The following is a 24,980-nucleotide window of genomic DNA, read 5'->3' as shown; positions in this document are numbered from 1 at the left end:
CTATGTATGCGAGCATTGGCAATGCCAACTGTTCCATTTGTTTTAATTACCCGCCAATATTCTGATGAAATTATCATCAGTTCTTCATTCAATGTTTGGTTTATTAAACGTGAATCTGTGACATCATAAATCAATCAAATGGCTAAGAACTGGACCATAAATAATCTACCTAGGGATCATGCAGAGACGTGTTCACACACCTCAGAAACGAGAGAAAAAAAATGGCTTAAATGAAAAATACAGGACATTCTCTTAGCTTTACAAAAACAGGATTGGGTTTTAATTTAACTCCAGCAGCGCGGTGGTGACATTTCCAGCACTCGCATGACCTTTCCTGTCCGTTCTCACTGATGTCACAACATTCAGGTCGTGTCCATCTCTGTTTATCTTTAGGTTTACATAACAGCCAAACACATGTCGCCCATTTAAGCGATCGGTTAGAAAAACCTGTAAAATCTGACCCCGTTTCTGTCACCTGCTCTGGTTTGTTCCACTAAGGACTAAAAGAGAATTTAGTGACACAATTCTGGCTCTGGTTCTTAAGCTTTCATTCACCAATCATAACACAGCCTTTCTGCTCTAGTCCGTGTCTAATTCACTTAGAATTTTTAATACAAGTTACTGTAAGTTGCTACGGATTTATAAGTCGCCCATCTCATAACTGTAATGTTTATTTTGTGGGCGTTTAGTCAAATCTTTCAACTTTGTGTCCAGCCATAAATCCGTGGGACTTCCAGGATTGAAAGGCGCTCTGTTGTCAAACAATCGCTCTCGCTGGTATGCAGAAGAGAGGGCCGGGCACTGCCTCTAACAAGTCTGGAAACTCATACAAACACAGGAATTCCTGTCAGCTTCTTTTCACTTTGTGGCGGATTTCTAGAGAGAAGCAGACTGAGATGGTCTCCTCGGCACTCGGACCGCACATGTACATCCATCTTTGTGTGTCTGATCTGAGAGATTAAGGTCTTTTTAATCTTGTGTAATATTTCTTTCCTGTGTTTTATGCTGTTGGGGAGTGGTACCATTAAAAAAAGGAGAAGTAGAAGGTCGGTAGTGGGGGCCAAAATGTTTTTCTAAACAAAAGCTTAATTACCCGTGACTGTAGTTACAATACCATTTCCTCTTTTCTTCAGTGCCAACCAGATTCCTACATTTCTCGCCGTCATAAAGCCGCCTCAGTTTCTGCACTTGTTACTTATGAGGTGATGTTTATGCCACCATATTGCAAACCAAACTTTTAAAGTAACAGATGAAAATATTAAATATTTGTTTTCAAAAACTTTTGTTTTGCTTTCAAAAAATAATTTTGCATTTGCAACACAAGTGTTTTCGGATGTGTTGTGACTCATCTCACGTTCTCCTGATCTTTGATTTTGTGTTCATATGTTACAGTTTCACCTGACATAGCTGCGAGCAAACAGCCTGCTGATTGGTCTAGATTCTAACCAATCAAATCGCCATATTTATTTAACATGGTGTCTGATTGCGAGGTTCAGCTAACAAAACTGGTCTGATGGCTCTTCTTACCCTTGATTTTGCTCTTTGGCTGAAAAACCCTTTTAAAAATAATTCATACTTTTTTTTTGTAAGAGACGATAAGGCTTTTATTCACATCTAATTCAGCATAACAGACTCTTTCACAACCGCCCCCTTCCATGCGTTAACAGCCAAAGACGCGCCCCCTCCGCATGTGAACAGACACGCCCCCTCCGCACGAGTCAACTGCCACAGACCCGGCCCTCCGCGCGAGTCAACTGCCACAGACCCGGCCCTCCGCGCGAGTCAACTGCCACAGACCCGGCCCTCCGCGCGAGTCAACTGCCACAGACCCGGCCCTCCGCGCGAGTCAACTGCCACAGACCCGGCCCTCCGCGCGAGTCAACTGCCACAGACCCGGCCCTCCGCGCGAGTCAACTGCCACAGACCCGGCCCTCCGCGCGGGTCAACTGCCACAGACCCGGCCCTCCGCGCGAGTCAACTGCCACAGACCCGGCCCTCCGCGCGAGTCAACTGCCACAGACCCGGCCCTCCGCGCGAGTCAACTGCCACAGACCCGGCCCTCCGCGCGAGTCAACTGCCACAGACCCGGCCCTCCGCGCGAGTCAACTGCCACAGACCCGGCCCTCCGCGCGAGTCAACTGCCACAGACCCGGCCCTCCGCGCGAGTCAACTGCCACAGACCCGGCCCTCCGCGCGAGTCAACTGCCACAGACCCGGCCCTCCGCGCGAGTCAACTGCCACAGACCCGGCCCTCCGCGCGAGTCAACTGCCACAGACCCGGCCCTCCGCGCGAGTCAACTGCCACAGACCCGGCCCTCCGCGCGAGTCAACTGCCACAGACCCGGCCCTCCGCGCGAGTCAACTGCCACAGACCCGGCCCTCCGCGCGAGTCAACTGCCACAGACCCGGCCCTCCGCGCGAGTCAACTGCCACAGACCCGGCCCTCCGCGCGAGTCAACTGCCACAGACCCGGCCCTCCGCGCGAGTCAACTGCCACAGACCCGGCCCTCCGCGCGAGTCAACTGCCACAGACCCGGCCCTCCGCGCGAGTCAACTGCCACAGACACGCCCCCTCCGCGAGAGTTAACTGACACATTCACTGACACGCGCATTTATGCTGCTCTCTCTAGCATCGCGACGTTGTTAAAGGCACCATGACAATCTTAGAACATGATATTTATTCTACTAAACCGCAGCACAGTGGTGAAAGAGCCACACTGGTCTAGACCAATCAGCAGGCTGTTTGGTGGCAGATATGTCACATTAAACTGAAACTTCTGTGCACAAAATCAAAGATAGAGACAGAGAGAAAGTGAGATGAGACACAACACACGTGAAAACTTTCGTGTTGTGAAAACCTTTGTGTTGCAAACACAGAAATATATTTTTAAAGCAAAAAAAAAAGGTTTTGAAAGCAAATATTTAATATGTTCATTTGCTATTTAGACAGTTTCGTTTGCAATGTGGTTGCAGAAATATCGCTTCATATTTACTAAGCTGAAAAATCTTCAGAAGAGCTGAAGGACTCCCCTCCAGAAAACAGTTCTAACCAACACTTGCCCCCCCCCCACACACACACACACACACAAAACGCAAACAAACTTTGGAAGCAGAGAAAAGCCATTGTGACAGAGAGGATGCATCCCACCGTACTATAAATAACCCAGCAAACTCAGTGTTGCTAAGGCTTGCTCAGCAGTGGCTTTTTCATCATTCCTCACACTATTTTTTTTTTTTAACTGCCGCCCACTCTTTGACTCCCCCTCATCCTCCCACTTTTCATGTCAGGATGAATTATTAAGGGGAGGGAGGCAGGGCATCTCCAGGGCTGTGATGAATGCAGGAGGAGCTCCATTCACATCATTTCTTGTCTCCGTGTAGATCTGCAGGGTTACATAACCCCTCTAAGTGATGAGAAGAGTCAGAGAACCTCGTTGTTTTTCCTGGAAGGTGAAGCTCGTGGACAGGGGGAGCTTGGCATCAGTGTACAGCGTCTGTCCGGACTGCTGTGTCTCTGTTTGAGACCAAACGTGTCACAAAGTGTTGCTTCATGTAGCTCAGTACACATTCAAAAGAACTAGATTTCTTGTCAGCGTGGGGTTGTTTCCTCTCTTTCGTGCAACAGCGCCATCTGCTGGTGAGGGAAAAAACACTCACTTTCATTCATCTTTCAGCAGAGTGAGAAAAAAGAGGAAGAGGCAGGAGGGACTCCGGCGCTGTCGGAGGAGGAGGTGCACGCCAGGATAGAGGAGTATAATGCTCAGGTCTCCAACCATGGCATGAACCTGGTGAGTTTTATCACCACACTATTTTTTTAAATGATGGCATGAGACCTTCCCGTTTAATTTATTACTTAGTAGATAGAAATAATAAAACACATTTATCTTACTGTGCTACAGTTCTCCGAAATACAAACTTCCCTATTTAGAAATAAAGAAATGCAGCGATACAGGAACGTTTCACAAAAGAAAACCAGATAGCTTCAGATATGTTTCCCCAATTTTTCTTTGCTTGATCATGAAAAAGGTTTAAGTTTCAAACATGCAAGTTTTGTCACATTTCAAAAGTTACTAAAGGATCAAATTAGGATCAGCTTAAAATGAGAGAAAACTCAAGCATACATGTTGTATCGAAATGTTGAATATTTTAAAAAATAAAATTGGAAATTTGAAACAAATTATACTTTAAACTTGTAAGAATCATTGAAAATGTAAAAAAACAAACAAAAAAACTTGGTACTTGAATTAAAAAAAAAACTATAAACCTAAAACTGCCTCCAAATAAAAAATCATGATGATTTGTAACGACTCCTATTTTGTATTTTTAACTTTCAACCTTCTCTGTTGTGGCGCACAGTAAAGCTCTCCCAAAGTTTACTGCATCAGAGGAGAGGCTCTTCTGGATGTCACCTGATGTCAGTCATGTCCTGTAGCCAATGGGCTCTAAGCCCCACCCCCAAATAAAATTAGGGTTAACAGCAAAACCAAAGTCCGAATTTAACTGAAAATTTAGGACTGAAAGGGAAGAGGAAAAAAAATAAAGGTTGAAAATGACAAAACAGCAGCTGTTATAAATTGATATTACTTTTTATTTGGTTAATAGTTTCAGGTTTATAGTTTTTTTAATTCAAGTTTCAAATGCACTTTTCAATATTTGACGTTTCAATTCTTTTTTCAAATTTTCCATATTTGCTTGAAGTTTACAATGTTTACCTCCAATTTTAAAAAGAGTTCTCAAAGTTTTTTTTTAAATCTTTTTTAGCCAAATTTCAAATGTTTGGCTGCAGTTCATCTCACGGTCTTCTCTGCTCCTCTGTCCGGCGTTCTTCAGGCTTCAGACGGCTCCTACACCGGTTTCGTTCAGGTCCATCTGCGGCTCAGCCGACCCGTCACGGTCCAAGCTGTGGAGAAGGCGGGCTCAGAGGGGGGGTTCAGCCACAGCCTGGTTCCGTCAGAGGAGCAGGAAGAAACGGACTGTGGGCCCACGGAAAAGAGAACTTCTTTTTATTTGCCTCAGAACTATATAACACATCTCCACATCAGCTCTCTGAACACGACCGAAGAGGTCATCAAGGGCCTGCTGAAGAAGTTCGAGGTGAAGGACAACCCCCGCAAGTTTGCTTTGTACAAGCAGACGCACCGCAATGGACAGGGTGAGCCCCCCAGCCTCTGTCCCTGCTAAACACACGAGGGTCATGCAATGGTTGTTAAAACATGAGAAAAAGATGTTTTAGACAGTAAAGAATAAGAACAAAAAAGAAAATCCTTCACTCAAATTTAGACTTTAGACAGATTCCATGTTATGTTCTTATCTTTCCTATAATTTTCTGTCTATTTGAAATCCAGATTATTTGCCGATCATGAATAAAAACATCTTCAGGGAGACTCTTCGCTCTTCGTGTGTATTTGATTTGACATTTTTTTAATGAAAATATGTTAACTTGAAAGTGTTTTCTGTGATATAAACCTGGTCCGTCCAGCTTTTCACCAGCGTTTCTCTCTCCTCTGTGCAGATCTGTTCCAGAAGCTTCCGCTGACCGAGCGACCTCTTCCTCTGAGGCTGATCGCAGGGCCAGACACGGAGCAGCTCAGCTTCGTCTTTAAGGAAAACGAGACTGAAGAAGTGGAGGTGAGTGAGCGGGCGGGGAGGCAGAGAAGCACGCATTCGGGATCGTTTCATGGACGCCTTTCGTCTGTTTTCGTCCCACAGTGGCACGCCTTCTCCATCCCCGAGCTTCAAAACTTCTTGATCATCCTTGGGAAAGAAGAGTCGGAGCGCATAAGAGCCGTGGAGCAGAAATACACTCTCTACCGAGAGAAATTACAGCAGGCCCTACAACAACATGACCCCTGACCCCACCTGCCACCTTTTCAACCCAGAGAGAGACTGGTTCCTCAGACCTTCAAACTTCTCCCTGTTGAGGCTCCACTCAGACAGACAGACCACACTGATCCTTCTCCTTTCTCAGGATTGACACGCGCTCCCTTAAACGTCCACAGGCCGGCTCCCTGAGGAGCGCCTGTGGGCGCGTAGTGTTTCTATTGCCAAGGACACAAACCGGGAAGACCTGGACTGCAGTTTAGCTTCATACTGATGTGAAGCTGTGCTGTTGTTTTTGAAGCCCTCCTCTTCGCTACCGTTACCGCTGCTGCTGCTGCAAGTGTTACTTATGCATGAGTCTCCACTCATCTACCCTGCACATAGTTAAATCTGAAGGCATGCTTTCTTTTTCTTTTTTTCCTACGGTTTGCAGGAGTGGAGGGACTGCCACGCTTTTTTTTCCCTGCTTTTTAAGGAAAGAGGTTTATTTTCATTCTCTGATTTTTCTCAGGGAGCATGTCTTTAGCTGAGAGGAGGAAAGATGGCCCTCACCTCCTCCTCGCACCACCTTCTTTTTATTGCATGCTCGTTTATTCCTTTATGCCCGCCTAAATGTGAGAAGATGCCATTTACACCTGCTCTCACCTGCAGATTCTAAAGCGATGACAACTGTGACGTTATTCCCCTAAATTAGCCTTACATGAACTCCACCTGCGCCGGACACGAGAGGCAGCCCAGGACCTTTACTCAGCAAACACTGTCACTGTGGGTCACGTGTGAATGTGGAAGGACACCAAAGCTCAGAGGAAGGGGCTTCAAAGGGACATGTAAGGTGGTGTACCAGCTTCAGTTTTGCACAGATGGACGCAGGTCTCACCCCTGGGGGGGCTGCGCATGCTTTGATGCGTCATTTTATCCTCCTGCCTTCTTCCCCATAGAAAGAACCATATATAAAACGTGTGATATTGGCTATCATGTACCAATGATATTTGTTATGCATATGTATACACTGGAAACAAGAGTGACGTGGTTTAGCTCTGCTTTTATGAATAATATTTTTGGTATCATTCCTGCTGGCTCTGGAGTGTGAGTGTGTGTGTGTGTGTGTGTGTGTGTGTGTGTGTGGGTGTGTGTCTGTGTGTGTGCACATGCTCATCCATAGTAATGAGGACGGTGAAAGGATTTAGAATGAATGTGTGTATTTAGCCCCAAATTGTCTTTTATCCTATCATTTCACAGGCAGGTGAAGGTTTGTTTGACGTGCTCATCGTCATGTTAAGGCGTCTCGTATCTTCTAGAGTTGAGATAAAAGAGGCCCGTCATCCATACGTACATGTTTGACTCTTGCCTCCCCCCAAAGCCCCCCAGCTTTCTCCCACTGGCAGTGCCTTTTGTTTCCTTCGCCCCTGTGTGTGCGTAGAAGAGGTGTTTCTGCACACAGGTGTGCCTCCTGGGCTCATGTATGAGTGCTTTTTGCATGTGTGCAAATCTTTTTTTTTTTTTTTGGGTGGTGCTGTTTGCATATTTTGTTTTTCCTCCAGGCTCCTTCTCATCTGTCCAAAGAGTCCTCTGTGGACGCGTGCGAGTGTGTGGATGTGTTTATTTATTTCACGGTTCACAACCATCCAAGGACATTATATAATGGAAAGACTTTTTGTTGCCTTTTTTATGTTTCTTTTAAAAAAATGTATATACATATAAGTAGATATGTACAAAATATTGAAATGAAATTAAAGAATAAATCTTTATTGAAAATAACTATTTGCTGTTTTTTTTACCATAAAGTCTGCACTATGATAAAAATCTAGTTTTTGGTGTTTTTAACATGGATGGAGGAATTTTATAAAGAAAATTAAGCTCCAAACTGTATTTCTGAGTATTACTTCTAATTGTTTTGAATCAGGAGCAGATGAAAAAAAGCAGCTTGGAAAAGAGCTCATTTGTGATGTACAAAATATGATGGGATTGGGGGGAGGGGGGGGCACAAGCTCCCTGCTCTGCTCCATTCTGATGCTTCCACTAGATCCAGGGACGTCTTTGTTATCCTCATCCGAGCTGGAATCTGGCTCCATTACCTAGAAAATGTGACTTTTTTTTTATTTTGGCTAAAAACGCTATAACAGCACGATGCCATGGGAATGATTTTAAAATAACTGGGACTTTAAACCTTCAAATGTAATCGGGAATGAAACACAAGAGGGGCAACTTTGCATCACTCTGTGTCATCAAAAGGAACAGATTGTCCTGTTTAGACATGACTTTTGGGGATTTGGTTGAGCTAGTTGTCTCATCATTGTGTTGATTTTAAACCACCAGCAGGTGGCGTGACTGGTCTGACCTTCAGGTCCATCTGTACTAAATGGTTGGCTTACAGACAGCTTTACAGAAACATGGTTCATGCATTGATATACACAAGCAATGCTAAGTTTGCGCTCAAAGATTAGATTGTTTCAGGACGGAAAAGACCAGAAACTCCTTTGTGTCAGCTTGTCAGTAAAAAACTAAATATATGTATATATACATGGCTACTGCCATGATCAGCTTTGCAGCCACTTCCCTGTTCTCCTGTAGTTGTGACGGAGCTGAACTTGTCATTTGCACCTTGAACTCCTTTCTGAGGCAAGTGTACAAAGCACTCCAGCAGCATAATCAGCCACTATCCAAGAATAATTATCAGCACAGCCGGAGTGGCCTTAAGGGCTGGCTGTTGGCCAGAGGGTCGTCTGAAACTGTGTCAACATGCATATTTATGGCAGTAAATATAACCAGACCCCCTCTTCTCACCTCTGAGAAAGAGCTAAGATTAGCATCGCCCTCTGTCCAGCTTCAATCATTTTCTGGAATTAGCCCCTTCCCTCTTCTCATGCCGGCCCGGTCCTACTCCGTCTGTCCTCTTCCCTCCCTGAAACTATTTCCAGCCCAGCGTGGAGCTCCACATCCTCTCAGGTTACTATCCACAGTTTTCCTCATAGGGTATGTAGAGTGGCTGACCAAAAGAGCCTAAGGTGGGGGCTCCATTTACCGTTGTTTTCATGGCCCAGTAGAAATGTCCGACCGTATAAAGTGCTCATGAAGGGGTTAAATACTTTCATGGCAACAAATGGTTTGTAACGCACTCAACAGGTGACAACATTTTTAAAGCTCAAAAACTGTCACAAAATAATTCTATTCTATCAGACTCTAACAATAAGATGTTCAGTCATTTGTTGATTGATTTTGAAATGGTCAAATAAAGTCCTTAAGTTCAACATTTTAGGTCAAAAATAACAAGAGGTTTGTTAATAAAATGTGGTATGTTGAGGAATTACAAACTCAAATTTTATATTTGATTTAAACTTCCACATTTTTGCAATTGTGTATAACTTTTTACTATTTTTATTTTTTTTTCTAAATTATAAACTAATTATAAAATAATTGTATTAACTAAAAACAAGAGTTAATGCTTCGTACTGGATCTGTCAGTTTTATGTCTAGTATTTAAAGTGGTTACACAAACAGTACAGCGAATAGAAGCTTCTTTACACCTAGGAGTACTTCTGATTTCTGCAAACATTCTTAAATAATACAATTAATAGTTAAAGTTGGTATTTAGCACACATCCTTTTGGAATATGTTTGTAATTAGAATGTCTAAAAATTCCAAGACCCTGCAATTTCATTCAACAGCACGTTAATGTTAACAACTCCATCAATCCCAAGTATAATTTGTTTTTAATCTCTAGCATCACTAGTCTCTGATCTAATTTTTTGCTGAGTTTTTTGTCATGTTTGCTTTTTTTTTCATTTATACACAGATAAATTGAAATCTATCTGTTTGATATTTTACAATGAAGAAGCATTCAGAGAGATGACACGGTGCAAAGCTTTAGTGTAATATTTAGTTGTTTTAATGCTACGGTAAGTCTCCCCATAAAGCATTTTTCTAACTGCCTATAAATAAAAGGTGCTGTATATGTTTTGTGTTGCTTTTTCTTCAATCAAAATCAACTTTGTTCAAATGAAAATGTTTCACCTAATAAAGGATTTTCTACAAGCAGTGAACTAGGAGTAGCTCATTCTGGAGTTGGACGTTGGGGGGCGCCGTTGCGCTGACTGGCTGGAGCTCGCTAAGCCCCGCCCCGCTCCCCTCCCTCTGTCCGCCTGCGCTGTCGCCGAGCTGAAGACTGAAGACGCCCTTAGCAACAACGCGCAGCCCCGTCGAATAAGATACTCTCTCCAGTCCAGCCGCGGAGCATTAGTCCTCTTCCTTCAGCGGAAGCCATCGGCGGGAAGGACTTCAGCAGACATGAAACTTTTCCACAGCTACTAGCCTCTTTTGCGGCTAGCCGTTCCTGAAGACAAACGAGGTTGTCCCGGTGTAGAACAAATCAAGTGGGATCATCATCGACGGGTGGGATCGCTCCTGGTGTCTGCAAAGCCAGCAAACTGGGACGGGAATGGTGCTCTGGGTCGACTCATTGTTTTGTCAGAGAAAGGCGAGGGGCACGCGGGTCAGACCGTCAAACTGTAATATTTGGACTAGTTTCAACTGGAGGAGCGACTCCGGTCCGCACGAGCGTTTTTTCGGCTGTGCAAGCTAGCTGGCTAGCTGTCTGAGGAAAACGACCCCCACCGCGCGTCGAGGATCCTCGGAGTGATTCTGCTGTGTCCACCGAACAAAGATGAAATGCTCTCAAACCAGCTAGTAATTTAGTAATACTCAAAAAGGACGAAAACGTAAGGCTTTTCAAAATAAAAAGCTTTGGACACTTTTTTTAAATAAAGTTTTTTAAATGTTTTGCTTAGTTGGCATGGCGACCACAGTTTGAACTTTTTACTACTTTTCTATTTTGGATTTTGTTCTCTTCAACTTCGGATGCTGGCATCACATAGTATCTGCAATCATGATGATAATAAGCAGAAAACCAGAGGGCCCAATGTCAACAGGTAAACACAGAAAAGTGCACAATATTGTAATGTTGACTTTATTACGTTGTGCTTTTTCTTTGTGGTGCTGTGTTTGGTCTCGTTGCTCAGAAAATTGTCTTAGCTTGCAGAAAATTATATATATATATAAAGTTGTCAATATGATTTATTTGTTGCTTTATGGGCTCTGATCAAAACAGTAAAGTTACTGGACAACATTCCAGGAAGTACGGCAGTGTTTTTCCCGTCGTCCCCTCGGTTATTACTGTAACACAGTCATCATTTTACTTGTTTACGGCATTTAACCAATTTTTTTCCCTTGGGAATTGTTTTCCCAAATAGTTTAACTTGAGTTTGGTGGTTTGGGGTCTACATTTTTGATGAAAGCCCATTTTGATTTAACCTATGGTTAGAAACAAGTTGAGAGTCTCTATTATTAACTCAAAGTCTCTTTTTTTTGATGAAATTTTGCTTGCATGCGGAGGACTGACTGAGCTGAGTGATAAGGAGTCTGCAGAAGGCTAATGGGGTCTATGTTAGCCTAATATTATGTGTAGAGCCCTAATGCCCCTGGTTGCTGTGCTGTGCAGGTTTAATGCGTTTGTTTCCAAGCAGCAGGTCTAATCTGTCCAGGAGCTGGTCTGTTGACGAACTCGCACAGGGGCATGGGTGTGACGCACCTGTACAGGTTTACAGCACTGAGGGACTAGTCATAGAGAAAATCAGCCTTGCCAACCTGAAAGTTCTCACTGATGAGCTATCCAAACACAACAACTGAGACACATGGACAATGGGTTTTATTGCACTGAAGGAGAAGCAACAGTGTAGGCTAGATAGATGACTGTAGAGAAAAGCAGCCAGCTGATGAGTGTTTGTCATCTTTGTAACTGACCTACACCCACAGTTTCTGATCATTTACTCCTCTTTAAAGTTTCTTCTCTAACTGAAGGTGTTTGGCGTGACGCCACAGAGGTGAGCGTGAAACGCCGCACCATTCAATGGCGTGCCCCCGCATCCCTCCATGTTGGCACAAGCCGAACACACCTGGCGTGGGCCTTAAATGACTTGGCCTGGATGGACAGATGGAAAGATGCTCTCGTCACAGAGGCATCTGTTACCCCCATTAGGCCAATAATACCACTTGCAGTGCTTGCGATCTGGGACCCTAAGCCCCATGTAAGCTGGTCGGGTCAGAGGCCTGGCCCAGGAAACAATGTGTGTGACACAATAGAAACAATGGTGGATATCTGCTAATGACGGCCTTTTCACAGTAAATTCTTCTCCATACAGCAGTTTGGTCTCCAGAGCTCAGCAGGACATTGATTGAACGCTATGACAAAACACTCGTCCTAATCTCGTCTGACTTATTGAAGCTGTTGGGTTGATTGATAAGATAATCAATGGGTCTTTTTCTTGGTTAATGCAAATGGGCTTCTCTGTCTCTGTGGTGATTAAACCGTCTTCTTCAGACGTGAAAAGTTTGTCTTTGCTGATTAAATGGTTCCACGTTATCACGCTGATTTAAGCATTCTCTTGTTTTGCCTTGTAGCACGCCACGGCGACGGCCTGTATGACTCCTACATGAGGACAGACCACATCCTGAAAAACGATGCAGATACACAAAGTCCACCTGGGGTGGCCACGATGCCCAAGCACACGGTACGCATACATTTAGCACAAAGCCGGTTAAACCTGTTACCGGATGCTGAGGCTCCGTCTTCAGACATCCTGGTTATCTGACAGATATCCCCTGATCAGCCATGTTCATCATCGTCATATTTGTGCCTATCTTCAGTCCTGCTGTGTCATTTAGGAGGCTTAGCCAGGTTTATACTCCTCAGTATGAATCACTTGAGATTAGATAACCCAAAACACCATACTGTATAGTTTATAGTGGAAAGGATGAAGACTTCTCTCTGTGTGAGCGTCCTGAACCAGCCACGCTGTTTTAATTAGCTTTTTGTTTTTTCTAAATCTTTTTCTGGGATCCCCGATGAGCAAAAGTGTAAACAAAGCGCTTCATTTTAAAGATCTGGATGCAAACATTTATGCTCACACACAGGTTATGCATTGCAGACTGAGGTTTCTTTCATACCATCAAAGGCAAACTGCAGTGAACGCATCAGCAGAGGATCAAGGCTTGTTGGATAAACTGTAAAGATTTATTGGGCTTGAAAATGACCCACAAACAAAGTCACCATCCCCTCCCCCCGCACTCCGGACTCATCTAGTCCTCCACCGGCCAGTTTACAGAGACTAGTTTTGGTTTTGTTCAAGTTTATTTTTCTATCAGGCGCACAGAGATATCTTTGTAAAATGTGACTGACAGTAACTTGCCCTAGTTCAGAGCTGTGCTCCGAATGGCTTCATGCTCTATTAGAGTGAGAAATTGATGTCAGTCCTGTTCTGTATTAGTTGAGGGTACAAACTATTTACACCAAGGCTGGTAAATCTGACACAATCAGCCTGTTGCTCAGGTTGTATCTTTTTGGGATTAATGCCAGTGTTTCAGAAGAAACGTATACCAAGGCGTCAGACAGCAGCCAGATAAGCTCTTGTCCATCTGTTTCAGGCAGATTTGCCCCGCAGCTCAGCATTCTCAATATTCCCCGTTTGCAGCACGACTTTTTCAACAACAGCTGCATGAACCTGGGTCATTGACGGGGCCGAGTCATAATAATGTCTATCCAGTTCCATGTATGGAAGGTAAAGCCTCAATTTTAGGCCTCCAGCTCACAGCACAAACACCGCCCCATCTTGGTCTTCTTTTAGGGAACACCTGCTTTGGACCTGGACTTTCTTCCTCCATTGTTTGGTTGATGGTGCTGACCGAAGACCTGCTTGGCTTCCGAGCCCAAAACCTCCAAGAAGTGTCGTAAAACTTTCCACCACAGCAGCTCTTCAGCGTTCGAACAGGACTTGTTTACAGACAAATGCCCGCCGACCAGATTTGTTTTATTGTGTAACTTGGCGCTGGAATGCGGCGCAGAGCTAATTTAAAGTATGTCTTTTACAGCCGCAGTGCTGCTATAACTCACTAGTTTAATCTAACTTGAACGGCTGCCATTCCTCTTGTGGAACTTTCTAGGTCATCAGATAGAAACAGAGACACGATTCTTCAATTTCAAATAGAAGCTTTTTACCCACAAATTTTTAGAGGGGGAAAAAACAGAACCACCTTTTTTAAGACGAGTTCTTTATGGACAAAACTGAATTAAATAAGTTCTAATATGGGAAGCTATCACTGGCCTTCAAAACCAAACGGAAATATGCAAACCGTGACGTAATGAGCCAGGTCTGCAGAGCACACAAAGTTCTGTCTGCTAGAAACCAGTGGGCGGAGATAAGAGTTTGCATGTTTCTCAATGTACCTGGCTTTGTTATTCACACAGGTCTGCAGCCAAACCGGATCTAGATCCAGTTGTGCCAGTTCACGCGTCCCAACTCTTCCTTTTTGAGCAGCCTGAAACACCCGTGTTTGTTGATGTTTAGGCTTGTGTCAAACAGAAAGGTTATCTGGTGTGTAAATATGCTTTTTTTCTTCCGAATCCCTTTGTTATTCTCTTACAGATCTGCTAAAGGGGTGTGATTAAATGGAATTGTTAGAGATGAAACATCATCGTTGTTATTATTTAGCAAAGTTATTCAGAAACTACCCAAGTATTTGATGGCGTGTCATTTGTTGTGTAGTATTTCAAACGTCTCTGATGCTTTTTTTAAACATTTGTCTGTTTTGTCGTTGTAAGGTTGTGGGGAACAGGACTATAATGCGGGATCAGGTGTCCGTGAGAGGCGGTCAGCTGAAGGTCAAGTATCTGTATGAAGACTCTTCAAATAACCGAAAGATCAACGCCATAACCACGGCGAGCACTGAGATCACCAGCAGCACGTCCCAGACTCCCACCAAGCCTGCCCCGGTCTCAGGGTTAACCAAGGAGCTCAGCGCTGACAGGTGAGAGGCCAGAGCTTCTGAAGCACCTGGAAACCTCTGAGTGATGGCGAATGTCCATCTCTGACTTCCTGTCGCTCGTTTGTTGCAGCACGGACTCCAGTAAGGGTTCCAGTGAATCTTCTGGTCCTCAAAAAGCTGCGAATGGGGGGAACAGCGGCAGCAAGATGTGCGGCCCGCTCACCCCCGACCAGGCTCTGAGACTGTACAGGTCTCAGCTCAGCCCCATGGAGCTCTCTGAGATCCACTCCTATCCAGACGTGTACTTTGTGGGACCCAATGCCAAGAAGAGACCGGCTGTTGCTGGAGGGAGCAACAACTGTGGGTACGATGATGAGCAGGGCGGCTACATTCATGTTCCCCATGATCACCTGGCTTACCGCTACGAGTTCCTGAAGGTTAGGCGATGGAGCGCCGCTCATTTAAAGGCTGTTTCGTTGGTTTTGATAAAAATAGCTTCAGATTTTAATCTTTGTTTTGCTGTCTTCAGATTATTGGTAAGGGCAGCTTTGGCCAGGTGGCTAAAGTGTACGACCACAAGCTTCAGCAACACCTGGCGCTAAAGATGGTGCGCAACGAGAAGCGTTTCCACCGACAGGCGCAGGAGGAAATCCGCATCCTGGAGCATCTGCACAAGCAGGACCGCAACGGCACAATGAATGTGGTTCACATGCTGGAAAACTTCACCTTCCGGAACCACATCTGCATGACTTTTGAGCTGCTGAGCATGAACTTGTATGAGCTCATCAAGCGCAATAAGTTCCAGGGTTTCAGCCTGCCGCTGGTCAGGAAGTTTGCACACTCCATCCTGCAGTGCCTGGAGGCCCTGAGCCGCCACAGAATCATCCACTGCGACCTGAAGCCCGAGAACATCCTTCTCAAACAGCAGGGCCGCAGCGGCATTAAGGTAGATCCCAGGTGTCCTCTGGTTCACGCTAGCACTTGCACATGTCGTGTTCACTCACACACACTCTCTTCTCTGCATCCGTTAGGTGATCGACTTTGGCTCCAGCTGCTTTGAGCATCAGCGGGTCTACACCTACATCCAGTCTCGTTTTTACCGAGCCCCGGAGGTCATCCTGGGTTCGCGGTACGGCCTTCCCATCGACATGTGGAGCTTCGGCTGCATCCTGGCCGAGCTTCTGACCGGGTACCCGCTGTTTCCCGGCGAGGACGAGAGCGACCAGCTGGCCTGCGCCATGGAGCTGTTGGGCATGCCCCCGCTGAAGGTCCTGGAGCAGGCTAAGAGAGCCAAGAACTTCATCAACTCCAAGGGTCACCCCCGCTACTGCGGATACAACACGCTGCCAACCGGAGCCACCGTGCTGACGGGGTCTCGCTCACGCCGGGGCAAAATGAGAGGCCCCCCGGCCAGCAAGGACTGGAATGTTGCACTCAAGGGCTGCGAGGACCCCACTTTTATTGACTTCATAAAGAAGTGCTTGGACTGGGACCCCTTATCTCGTCTCACCCCCAGCCAGGCTCTCAGGCACCCCTGGCTGTACCGCCGACTCCCCAAACCCTTAGCTGTGACTGAGAAAAACCAGGGGGCCCCTGTGAAACGACTTCCCGACCACCACAGCACCTCCTTCCCCTCCATCCTGGCCAAAGGGGGGCCCGCCCTGGGCTCCACTCCTGCCAGCAACAAACTGAGGAGCAACATGTTGGGAGACTCGGGGGAGGCCATACCTCTGCGCACGGTCCTCCCGAAACTGGTTTCGTAGTTCAGAGAGAGTCCTTCGATCTCCTCTGGGGGTCTGCTCTCTCCCCTCTCTGCTCCTCAGGAGGAGCCAGAGTATCGGAGAAAGCAGCTTTTAAACCTGTTTGCTTGGGCTTTTATTTGTTTTCTACTGCGAGGTGTCGACACTCCACTTCCTGGTTTTAACGTTTGTGAAGCAAAAGCCAGAAGGTCCGAAAAGACAATTAAAGTTTTGTACAAAAGGCCTCCTGGAGGCCGCCGAGCTTCTGTGAGGTTTGATTTGCGGGCCGCCGTTCAGAACCAGCGAGCGGACGGCGTTGAAGGTGGTTTTATCTTGTGCTTGGTCACACTCCGGTGTCGTGTTTTAGCAAACACACTTAAGCACACTTGCACGGTCACTCGCCTCCTTTTGTCACTCGACACTCCCAGCTCGCCTCCACACTCTCATGTGAAACTTGAAAAAGGGCTACAGAAATGACCCCCATCATTTCAGTTTAGCAAAAGTATTTCATATTTCCCTCCGGCATAAAGGATCCAGGATTGGCTTTTTTTTTTTTTTCTTGCAGTGAATAATTAGTTTTTATCTGAAGCTCTCTGGACGCCTGGTGCTCGGTGTGTGGCGTTTCTGTGGACGTACTTTATGCGACGGGACGGCCGCGGCACATCTGGTCCTCCCCTTCAGCCCTGCTTCCACTGCAGCGTGGAAAACGGAGGCTGGAGGACAGGAGCAGCACCGTTCACCACGGCGGTGCCGCCACGGCCATCAGGACGAGACAGTGCTGTCACTCAAACGGATCAATGTAGAGAGAGAGGTTGTTGAGAAGGTTGTTTGAAAGTTTTACGAGCTCCGCCCCTCAGTGGGCTGCAGTTATCGCCGGTGCTCATCCAGATGGAAGAATAGGTGTTAAAAATGAGCCAGAATCTCTTTTTTTCCCCCTTTTTTTTGGGAGGAATGTGAAGGGGGAGGGGTTTATGATAGTCGGATATGAAGTGTTTCTCAGGGAAGCATACTTGATACATCCCTTAAACTTCCGCTCACTGTGCTGCATGTTTTTCTCTGGCCCCGCCGCGCTGCTGTGAGGGACTGCAGTTATCAGTTTTCTGCAGGGGGGGGGGGGCGTTGCATGTGCCACACGGTCTGACCTAGATTCACTCCTCCTCCTCCCCTCAGCTATCTCTGCTTCAAAGCAGGGAGCCTCTTTGACACATAGAAAGTGGTGCCCCCCCCCCCCCCCCCCCCCCCCCCCCACACACACACACACCGACACGTGCACAGAAATGCTGGTGCACGTTGATCTGGACCACAGAGTCCGGCCTCGGGTTCCTTCACTTTCTGCGTGAAACCATCAGGGATTTCTACTTCTAACGCAGGACGGCTTCCTGACGCTGTAGAAGACGTCAAAACGCAATAACGGAGGAGGAAGTCATCGTGTTTCGGCGGCGAGAGTCGGGGGGGGGGTGGCGTTCAGCATGAGATCACTACTGTGTTCAGACTTGAGACACAACGAGAAGAGAGATTGTACAGTAACCAAATGAAGTTGTGATAGTTTCTTTTTCTAAATAAAAATAAAAATGACTTTTAAGTGAAACATTGGCTGTTTTTTTTTTTTAGATGCATTCCTGGACTGCAAGGACCAGATTTTTTTCGCTATTTTTCTTTCTTCTTTTGCATTTGTGTAACAGTTTTGCCCTGCCACATACTCAAAAACTCTCCAAAATTTGCACGCACCTAGCACACAGAGAAAATGCATTTGGGAACGACTCCTACCCCACCAAACAATCTACATGATGACGTCACAGTGGAAGAAACCATCAAAATGAGGGGCGGGGCCAATATTGAACTATGGGGCTCAGAAAAAAAGATCCCAAAATCCACTAACGAAACCAACACACCAGTGTCAGCAATATCCAAAGGACGTTTTAGAATTATTATGGGATGGCCATAGGACCTACAGCTTGCTGGCCATGTTGGGACCCCCCCACCCCACACACACACAAAAATGATAAAAGGAAACATGTTTAAGCGATCTTCACAAGATTACTTGGACACCCCACAAAGTTCAGTCTATACCCAAAGTTTAGTTGACCTTTGACCTCAGGAAGAGACTGTTGTCTTAAAAACCACCTTTAGGAATAGCTACAAATGTAAACTTTTGATCTGTCGCCTCAGAAACCGTTGGGAAAAATGTTGAAATTAGAAGTTTGTACATTTTTCAAAGGCTGTCGAGCTCGGAAAAAGTATCGTTCCCATTTTTTTACCGGAATATTGTCAAAATTTAATACACGAATCGTTGGCTTGAGCTGAACGAAACAATAAGACACACAATATAAAAATATTAGGAATGTGGTTGTGATTGACAAAAACATCTGTTGCCAAGGAAATCCCAAAAATGACTTTTACTAACTCTTCTAAAAATGACACAAACCTGTTCGTCACCAACAGGCGACTGCAAAATATAATAGTTGCTATGGAGATAAACCCGAGAGAAAAAAATGTTGTTTTTTTTCATGAATTGGTCGTGTGCAGCTTTGACCAGGGTGGCAGAGGGGGAGAGTGAGGGGCAATTAGCAGACGCTCAGTCAGTGAGAGCAGGTAAAAAGGGGGTTATTGGGGGCAGCAAGGGCAGGTCGCGCCTGCAGACCATCCAGCGCCCTTTGTGGCTTTATTTATTGATTTTTATTCAAGATAAGGCATATATTTTTTAATTACATGATGGTGAAGCTCTCCTTTTCATCCACAGAGTGAAGAAAGTTTCCCGATGTTTGTGTTAAAGGACCTGAGCTAACAGATTTACAGGAATCTTTACGTAAGTTCTTGTTACCAGGGGTTACCTGTGTTTCTGCCACCTGACACCAGCGTCTGTTATGAAACAAAACCTTCGGGCTCATTTGATGCATTCACTAAAAAGAGAATTGGGTTTCAGTGGCTGATAAGGTGACAGATTCTGTGAACACTGAGACGGTGAGAGTCGGTGGCCTGTTTTTGACACCGTAATGATGCGTTTACAGTCATTCAATCCATGTTTATTCTTTTATTTTACCAGAAATGCAGCTTAGTTAGAAAATCCATTCAGTATTTGAATGTTCTAGGTGTTCCGGTCAGGAAATAATTATTTCCTGACCGGAACACCTAGAACATTCAGTTCCACCACATTTCCCCTAATGATAGAAGACTCCAAGTGTTGCGTAAAGTGTGAATCTGTCCTCCTTAAGCTGTTTTTTCCCCTCTACCGATTGGTTCTGACACATTTGGATGTTCTTCAAAGGAAAAAACAAATCTATTTATGAAAGAATTTGAGCAGAAGCAGGAAGTGAAGTGACCAGTTAGATAAAACTCTGTAATCACTGCAGTAAAACCTCCAGTCAGACGCTCTTATCTATTTGCTTCTGCTCTTTGTTTTTCTCCCACACGCATTGGCTTCTTCGAAAAACCTCATTATAAATTGGAAGTGCTGCCCGGTAAACAAAGCTAAAGGGTTTTGATTGTCAAATCAGTTTGGATTAAATCCTCAGCAGTGGGACCCGATCTCCTCTGATCTCAAAAACCAGGAAACAAATCTCACGCAATCCAATGTTGTGTCTCTGCTTCATGTTCACAGGCATCCGAGTTAAGATGCTGCTTTCATGAGTTTAAAGCTGAGTCTGACCTGCAGAGCTTGAGCTGGGTCAGTTGTTCAAATGTTATCAAAAGTTTTTATCTTGGTGCTTTGATGACTGTGTGCTGCAGGAGCGGATAAGCCTCTGTGTGTTGTGATCCTCTGGAGCTGATAACTGAAGGTCTCCACACTGTCCTGCACACACACACACACACACACACACCTGTTGATATTGGGCCTTCATGTGACCAAAACTAGAAGAATCTCCTTGAAATGTTATCGTATCATAAAGAGTATAACTACAGGGTAAAGTTTACGTAGAAGTCATTCAAGTCCCACTCCGATCATCGTTTGATCTATTTTCAAAGTGTCCCCGGACGTCTTTTAATTATGAATATGCAGTTTATACAAATTACAAAAACATGTGTCGTTTTCCAGAACAGAGTTTCTTCAGAGCAGCAGTAGTTCATTAGAAATTCACCTCTGCGTTGTGGGCCGGACCATTGGCTTGGAGCAACCCCGCCCCCCTTCCCATCACTCAGAGCTCTCTGTTTACACGCTAGCTCACACCCCCTAACATTACTGGTGAAACAAAAATGGGGATTAAGACTGGAGCCATCCAGCTGCACCATTTTGAGCCAGATTCCAGCTTAGACGAGGAAAACGAAAACCTTAAAGGACCTATTTGTCTGCAAGTGGATGCATCAGAACGGAGCGGGCCAGGGAGCTTATGCCCCACCCACATATTTTCTACGTTAAGAATAGGCTCTTTTATTTTGTCTGCTCCTGATTCACAAAGATTTGAACAAAGAAATTCTCAGAAAAGCTATTTTAAACTTGACCCTCTTCATATATGTGCTCCATCACCAGAAAAACACCACACTTTAATTGTTTTTTCTTACAGAACAAACTTACTGAACTCATTTAATTTGGTAAAAACTTATATAGCACTTTTCTACCTTCTTCAAGGCCCAAAGTGCTTTACAGTTGCAGTCCCATTCACCCAGTCACACCTCCCACCAGACCAACCTCCCACCAGAGGCAGGGGGGGGGGGGGGGGGTTCAGTGTCTTGCCCAAGGACACATGGGTGTGCAAGGTGGGAATCGAACCTGCAATCTTACAATCATGGGTCGATTGCCCTACCGCTGCACCACGGCCGCCCCTAATTTGATGGAGTTGTTTCTGGAAGAGTGAAACCAAAGACCTGAGGTGATGAGTTATTTCTACAGAAGACAAGCTCACTGGGGTGTGTGTGTGTGTGTGTGTGTGGGTGTGTGTGTGTGATCTGTGCTCTTCTGCCGGCAGTGACACGTGATCGGCATTGGGTGACACCAGCCGTCAGTGAGTTAGCCCAGGTGCTCGGTATTGTCATTCTAGGAAATATCTGTCTAAACCGCATATCTTTTGTGACAGCCGCGGCGCACGGAGGGACCCGTATAGGGACGGAGTCGGGATGAAAAACAAAGAGTGAAACGGCCCTGGTCATGTCCAACCTAACATGTCAGCTGGGACCAGGAAGCCCACCAGCTGGTGTTGTCATCCATTGCTCAATTCTTCTTTTTATTGCATCAAAGCTAAAGGTGGTGAGCGATCCAGCTGCTGTGACAGCAGTGTGATGATTCATGTATGTTTGGACGTGTGAGCAGGTGCCTGGAGGAGGAAAAAAAAGTCAGGTTTACATGGCCTGAGACAAAAAACAAGTTCAGCAACATCATCGAAAGGATTTACAGGCTTGAAGTGATGTGTGTGTGGTTGGAGTGTGACTTAATTTGCCTCCAGGTCTCAGCAGCTGGGGAGTTTGCTGGTAAAAATGTGCATACTTTTCTTATTAATGGCAGGAAGTCCCTCTTCTGTGTCATAACACTGGCAGGGTGAAAAACATTAAGAGCTGAACGAGTTTAAAATGAATTTGAAAATGGTGTTTGGTTTGTGAAGAAGAACCCGGTGCTGCAGTTTGACTTTTTATTTGTCAGTCAGATTCAGCAGCAAGTTGCTAAAATTGAATCTAGATGGTTGTAGTTTCTCCTTCTCATTCTCCGGTGTAAAAGCTGATTAGGGCAATCCCATTAGACGTCAACCCAGTCACCTCCTGACCATATGCTGCAAAGCTCTGCTTTTCCACTCTCCTCCTCCACCTCTTTCTGCTCCTCCATGCAAGAAACTCTAAAAGAGTCTGCAGACCATATGGAGGCACAGCAGGACTTCAGGTCCTGACTGTGGACCGGGACCGGCAGAGTGGTGACAGGTTTCTGATTACCGCCCAGGTTAACAAATCCTGACCTGCTTGTTGCTCTGCGTTTAGCTTTAAAGAGTAAACACAAGGGCAGCTGCACACCATAAAAAGTTTTCAGGTCCGGACAATTTTTAAAAAAACATAATCAATACACAGCATATTTCTGACACCTGATTAATTGACGGAAATAGTCAATTTATTATTTGTCTTCCTTTCAATTTTCAAAAATTATCTTTTAATAGATTCAATTCGGTTTGTTATATGTTTAAATATGTTTGTTTAAATAATCAACTTAAAAAGTCAAATCTGAAATGGAGTTGATATGTAATCTTTATTTTTCATTGTCTTTTTCCTTCATTTTTACCATGGAAAATGCTTGAAATAAACCCTGCCAATCAATCAATCAATCAATCAATCAATCAATCAATCAATCAATCAATCAATCAATCAATCAATCAATCAATCAATCAATCAATTGATTACTCAAATCTTGGCAGTCATTGACATTTCCAGGCTGTGAATGGGTCAAAAACCGCTTATTTCACAGCTACAAATGTCTTAATGAGTGGTGGATTTTTCTGGTAAAACCCTTAAGAATTGCTTTATGGTTTTTAGTTGTTAACAAATATAAGCGCATGTGTAAACCTCTTTGTGTGCCTTTTTTGAAGCCTCTGCTGGGATCTACAGCAGGGAAATGGCTGATGTGGTAAACACCAGCTCACCTCTCTGCAGCAAGTTGACACAGAAAGCTGCACACTTGATTTCTCCGGTTACAAAAGCTTTTTATTTTTACATGAAGTTGGCCCGGACAGCAAACACACACACACACACACACGCACACACACACACACAGGGGCAGGTCACAGAGTGCAGACACACGCCGGGGGCCGTGCATGTCGTCTGGCCTAGGTCCACTGGGACAGCTGAGGTCCGAAGCAAGCGTTGGAAGCAGCAGCAGAATGTCTGCTTAATCCTCTGCTCTGCACACACAAACAAAAACACACACAAGCAGACTGCGAGCAACTGTCTGTTACTCATGCGCACACGGTGACACACAGCTGAGCTCACAGCAGGCGCTGTGAGCACTTGTCTGTACAGGCTGAACAGATGCAGATCGTTGGCAGAGGTGGGGTTGTGCTCCAAGAACATGAGCCCGACTCACCAACCCTCCAATCTACATTCCACACAAACTGCAGGGTAGAGGAGACGCGTTTGCTCGTTTTTCCTCAAATTCAACCTCTGAATTCTTCTGGCTGGTCCAAACCCGGCTCCATCTGCCGCCACAGTCATAGTATGTTCAGTATGTATGTACAGTCCCCCTTTATTTAGGTTTTGGGTTTCTTTGTCTTGTTTGCACGACCCGGCCGGCTCACAGCTGGGACTGGAATAGAGGATGACTCATCCTCTTTTTTGTGAAGATGAATTCAACTGTTTGTCCTTTTCTTTTTTATCGAATTATTTTTTTTTTTTAAAGCTTGAATAACTCTTTGGGAAGAAGCTGCGAGGACGGGTCAGAATTGTTCTGTGCAAAAAAAAGCTAAAAATATGTGTTTTTTTATCATGTAATTAATCTTTACACCCAAGTTTCACGACATAAATGAATAATAGGTGCATCTTTTGTTTCTATTCAAATGAAAAAAAAAGTTTACATGTGTCAAATCTTCTGTGTGAACTCAACACTGTCAACACTTTTTCCAGAATAGAATAGAATAGATTCCAGTGTAAAAACTTAGAGTTCATGGTTGACTGTGGAGCAGCCCCAGTTTTTGAGGCACTCCTTGAGGCAGTCAAGACAGTTTTCCTCTACTTGTGAATTTTAAGATCAAAATAATCCTCACAGCCAGGGATTATTTTTTACCTGTAGCTTTAGTAGGGACTCTATTGTTTGCTGAAACATTCCCTGCGTCACTAGCAGCAAACAAAGTTCAAAAACCAATTGATCCATTCTCAGAGAGACAGAGAGGACTTCTTTTCATGATGGTTTCACCACACACTCCGTGGATTCCAAAATAAACACATCAGATTAGACCAAATTCAATATAAAAGTTGTTTTTGAAAGATTTTGTAGTTAGATTACTCAATTTTAAGATGTTCCCCTTATTTCACTGCAAAAGCTGAACCTCAAGAAAGTGAAAATATTGTTTCTTCAAGAAATATGGTCTTATTTTCTGTCTTGCAAGAACAATATATTATCAGTTTTAATACAGTATAATGTGCTGGAATTTTTTTCTTAAAATACGAATTCTTAGTAAGACACTTTTTCTTACCCATTAGCTGATTTTTATTTAAAATAAAATCCTATTTTAAAAATTGTTGATTTATTTCGAGGTCTGTTTTTGCAAAATTAATCAAGTTTCTAAAAATGTGAACTTTGAGAAATGTATTAAATGTTTTTTGAAGGTATTTCTATTCCATTAAAAAGCGAACAAATGGATCATCTTTAAGAAAACAAACGTGATAAAACGGTAAGAAATTGGGATTTGTTCACCTAAAAAATCATTACAGAGTTGTTGTCTGTGGTTTACTCTTCAAAATGTTTGTTAAACTAATCTTTTGCTTACTATAAAATGGATAATAACCCCTTTCTCAATTTTCTCCATGTACGAAAATGTGACAGTGAACCAAAGTCAGACAGTGAACACAAAAACATAAGTTTTTGCACAAATGGAACGCCATACAAAGATGCTATTCTGAAAACATATCAAACTTTATTCCCCATTTTAGTTCTTTCTTCTTCACCTACGTGTGTTTTTCTCCTCCACATGTTCCCAGATATTA

The 24,980-nt window shown here is 44.5% G+C and overlaps 2 protein-coding genes and 1 long non-coding RNA gene across 8 annotated transcripts in view; all 3 read left to right on the top strand.

The window, feature by feature from the left end:
- Positions 1-7,578, top strand: part of rassf5 (Ras association domain family member 5) — a 33,469-nt gene extending 25,891 nt beyond the window's left edge. For 2 of the 4 annotated variants that reach the window (XM_023955223.2, XM_023955225.2), the window contains 4 exons: positions 3,675-3,788; positions 4,831-5,152; positions 5,513-5,628; positions 5,710-7,578. In XM_023955223.2, the coding sequence (XP_023810991.1) occupies positions 3,675-3,788; positions 4,831-5,152; positions 5,513-5,628; positions 5,710-5,853 (696 nt within the window). In that variant the 3' untranslated portion in view covers positions 5,854-7,578. The remainder of the gene's footprint in view (positions 1-3,674; positions 3,789-4,830; positions 5,153-5,512; positions 5,629-5,709) is intronic. The other 2 variants (XM_023955224.2, XM_023955226.2) reach the window with 1 other exon arrangement.
- Positions 7,579-9,840: 2,262 nt separating this feature from the next.
- dyrk3 (dual specificity tyrosine phosphorylation regulated kinase 3) lies at positions 9,841-17,961 on the top strand. Of its 3 annotated transcripts, XM_020703516.3 has the most exons (8): positions 10,728-10,745; positions 12,274-12,383; positions 13,297-13,430; positions 13,497-14,243; positions 14,471-14,676; positions 14,765-15,071; positions 15,164-15,580; positions 15,666-17,961. In XM_020703516.3, the coding sequence occupies exons 5-8, from the start codon at positions 14,492-14,494 to the stop codon at positions 16,395-16,397; spliced, it is 1,641 nt and encodes a 546-aa protein (XP_020559175.1). In that variant the 5' UTR covers positions 10,728-10,745; positions 12,274-12,383; positions 13,297-13,430; positions 13,497-14,243; positions 14,471-14,491; the 3' UTR covers positions 16,398-17,961. The 3 variants fall into 3 exon arrangements, with proteins under 3 accessions (XP_011473819.1, XP_020559175.1, XP_078804243.1); XM_011475517.4 differs by lacking the exons at positions 13,297-13,430; positions 13,497-14,243 and adding an exon at positions 9,841-10,535 and having other exon boundaries at positions 10,692-10,745; XM_078948117.1 differs by lacking the exon at positions 13,297-13,430 and having other exon boundaries at positions 14,117-14,243.
- Positions 17,962-18,985: 1,024 nt separating this feature from the next.
- On the top strand, positions 18,986-24,380 carry LOC144992345 (uncharacterized). The gene is made up of 4 exons (XR_013656228.1): positions 18,986-19,179; positions 19,972-20,037; positions 21,275-21,310; positions 21,383-24,380. It is a non-coding gene; the product is annotated as an uncharacterized LOC144992345 (long non-coding RNA).
- The last annotated feature ends 600 nt before the right edge of the window (positions 24,381-24,980 follow it).

This window comes from Oryzias latipes, chromosome 5 (genome assembly GCF_053564925.1).
Source record: "Oryzias latipes strain Hd-rR chromosome 5, Olatipes_Hd-rR_3.1".
Classification (NCBI taxonomy): Eukaryota; Metazoa; Chordata; class Actinopteri; order Beloniformes; family Adrianichthyidae; genus Oryzias; species Oryzias latipes.
The sequence above is the reverse complement of the archived record's forward strand: the minus strand, read 5'-3'. Positions and strand labels throughout refer to the sequence as shown.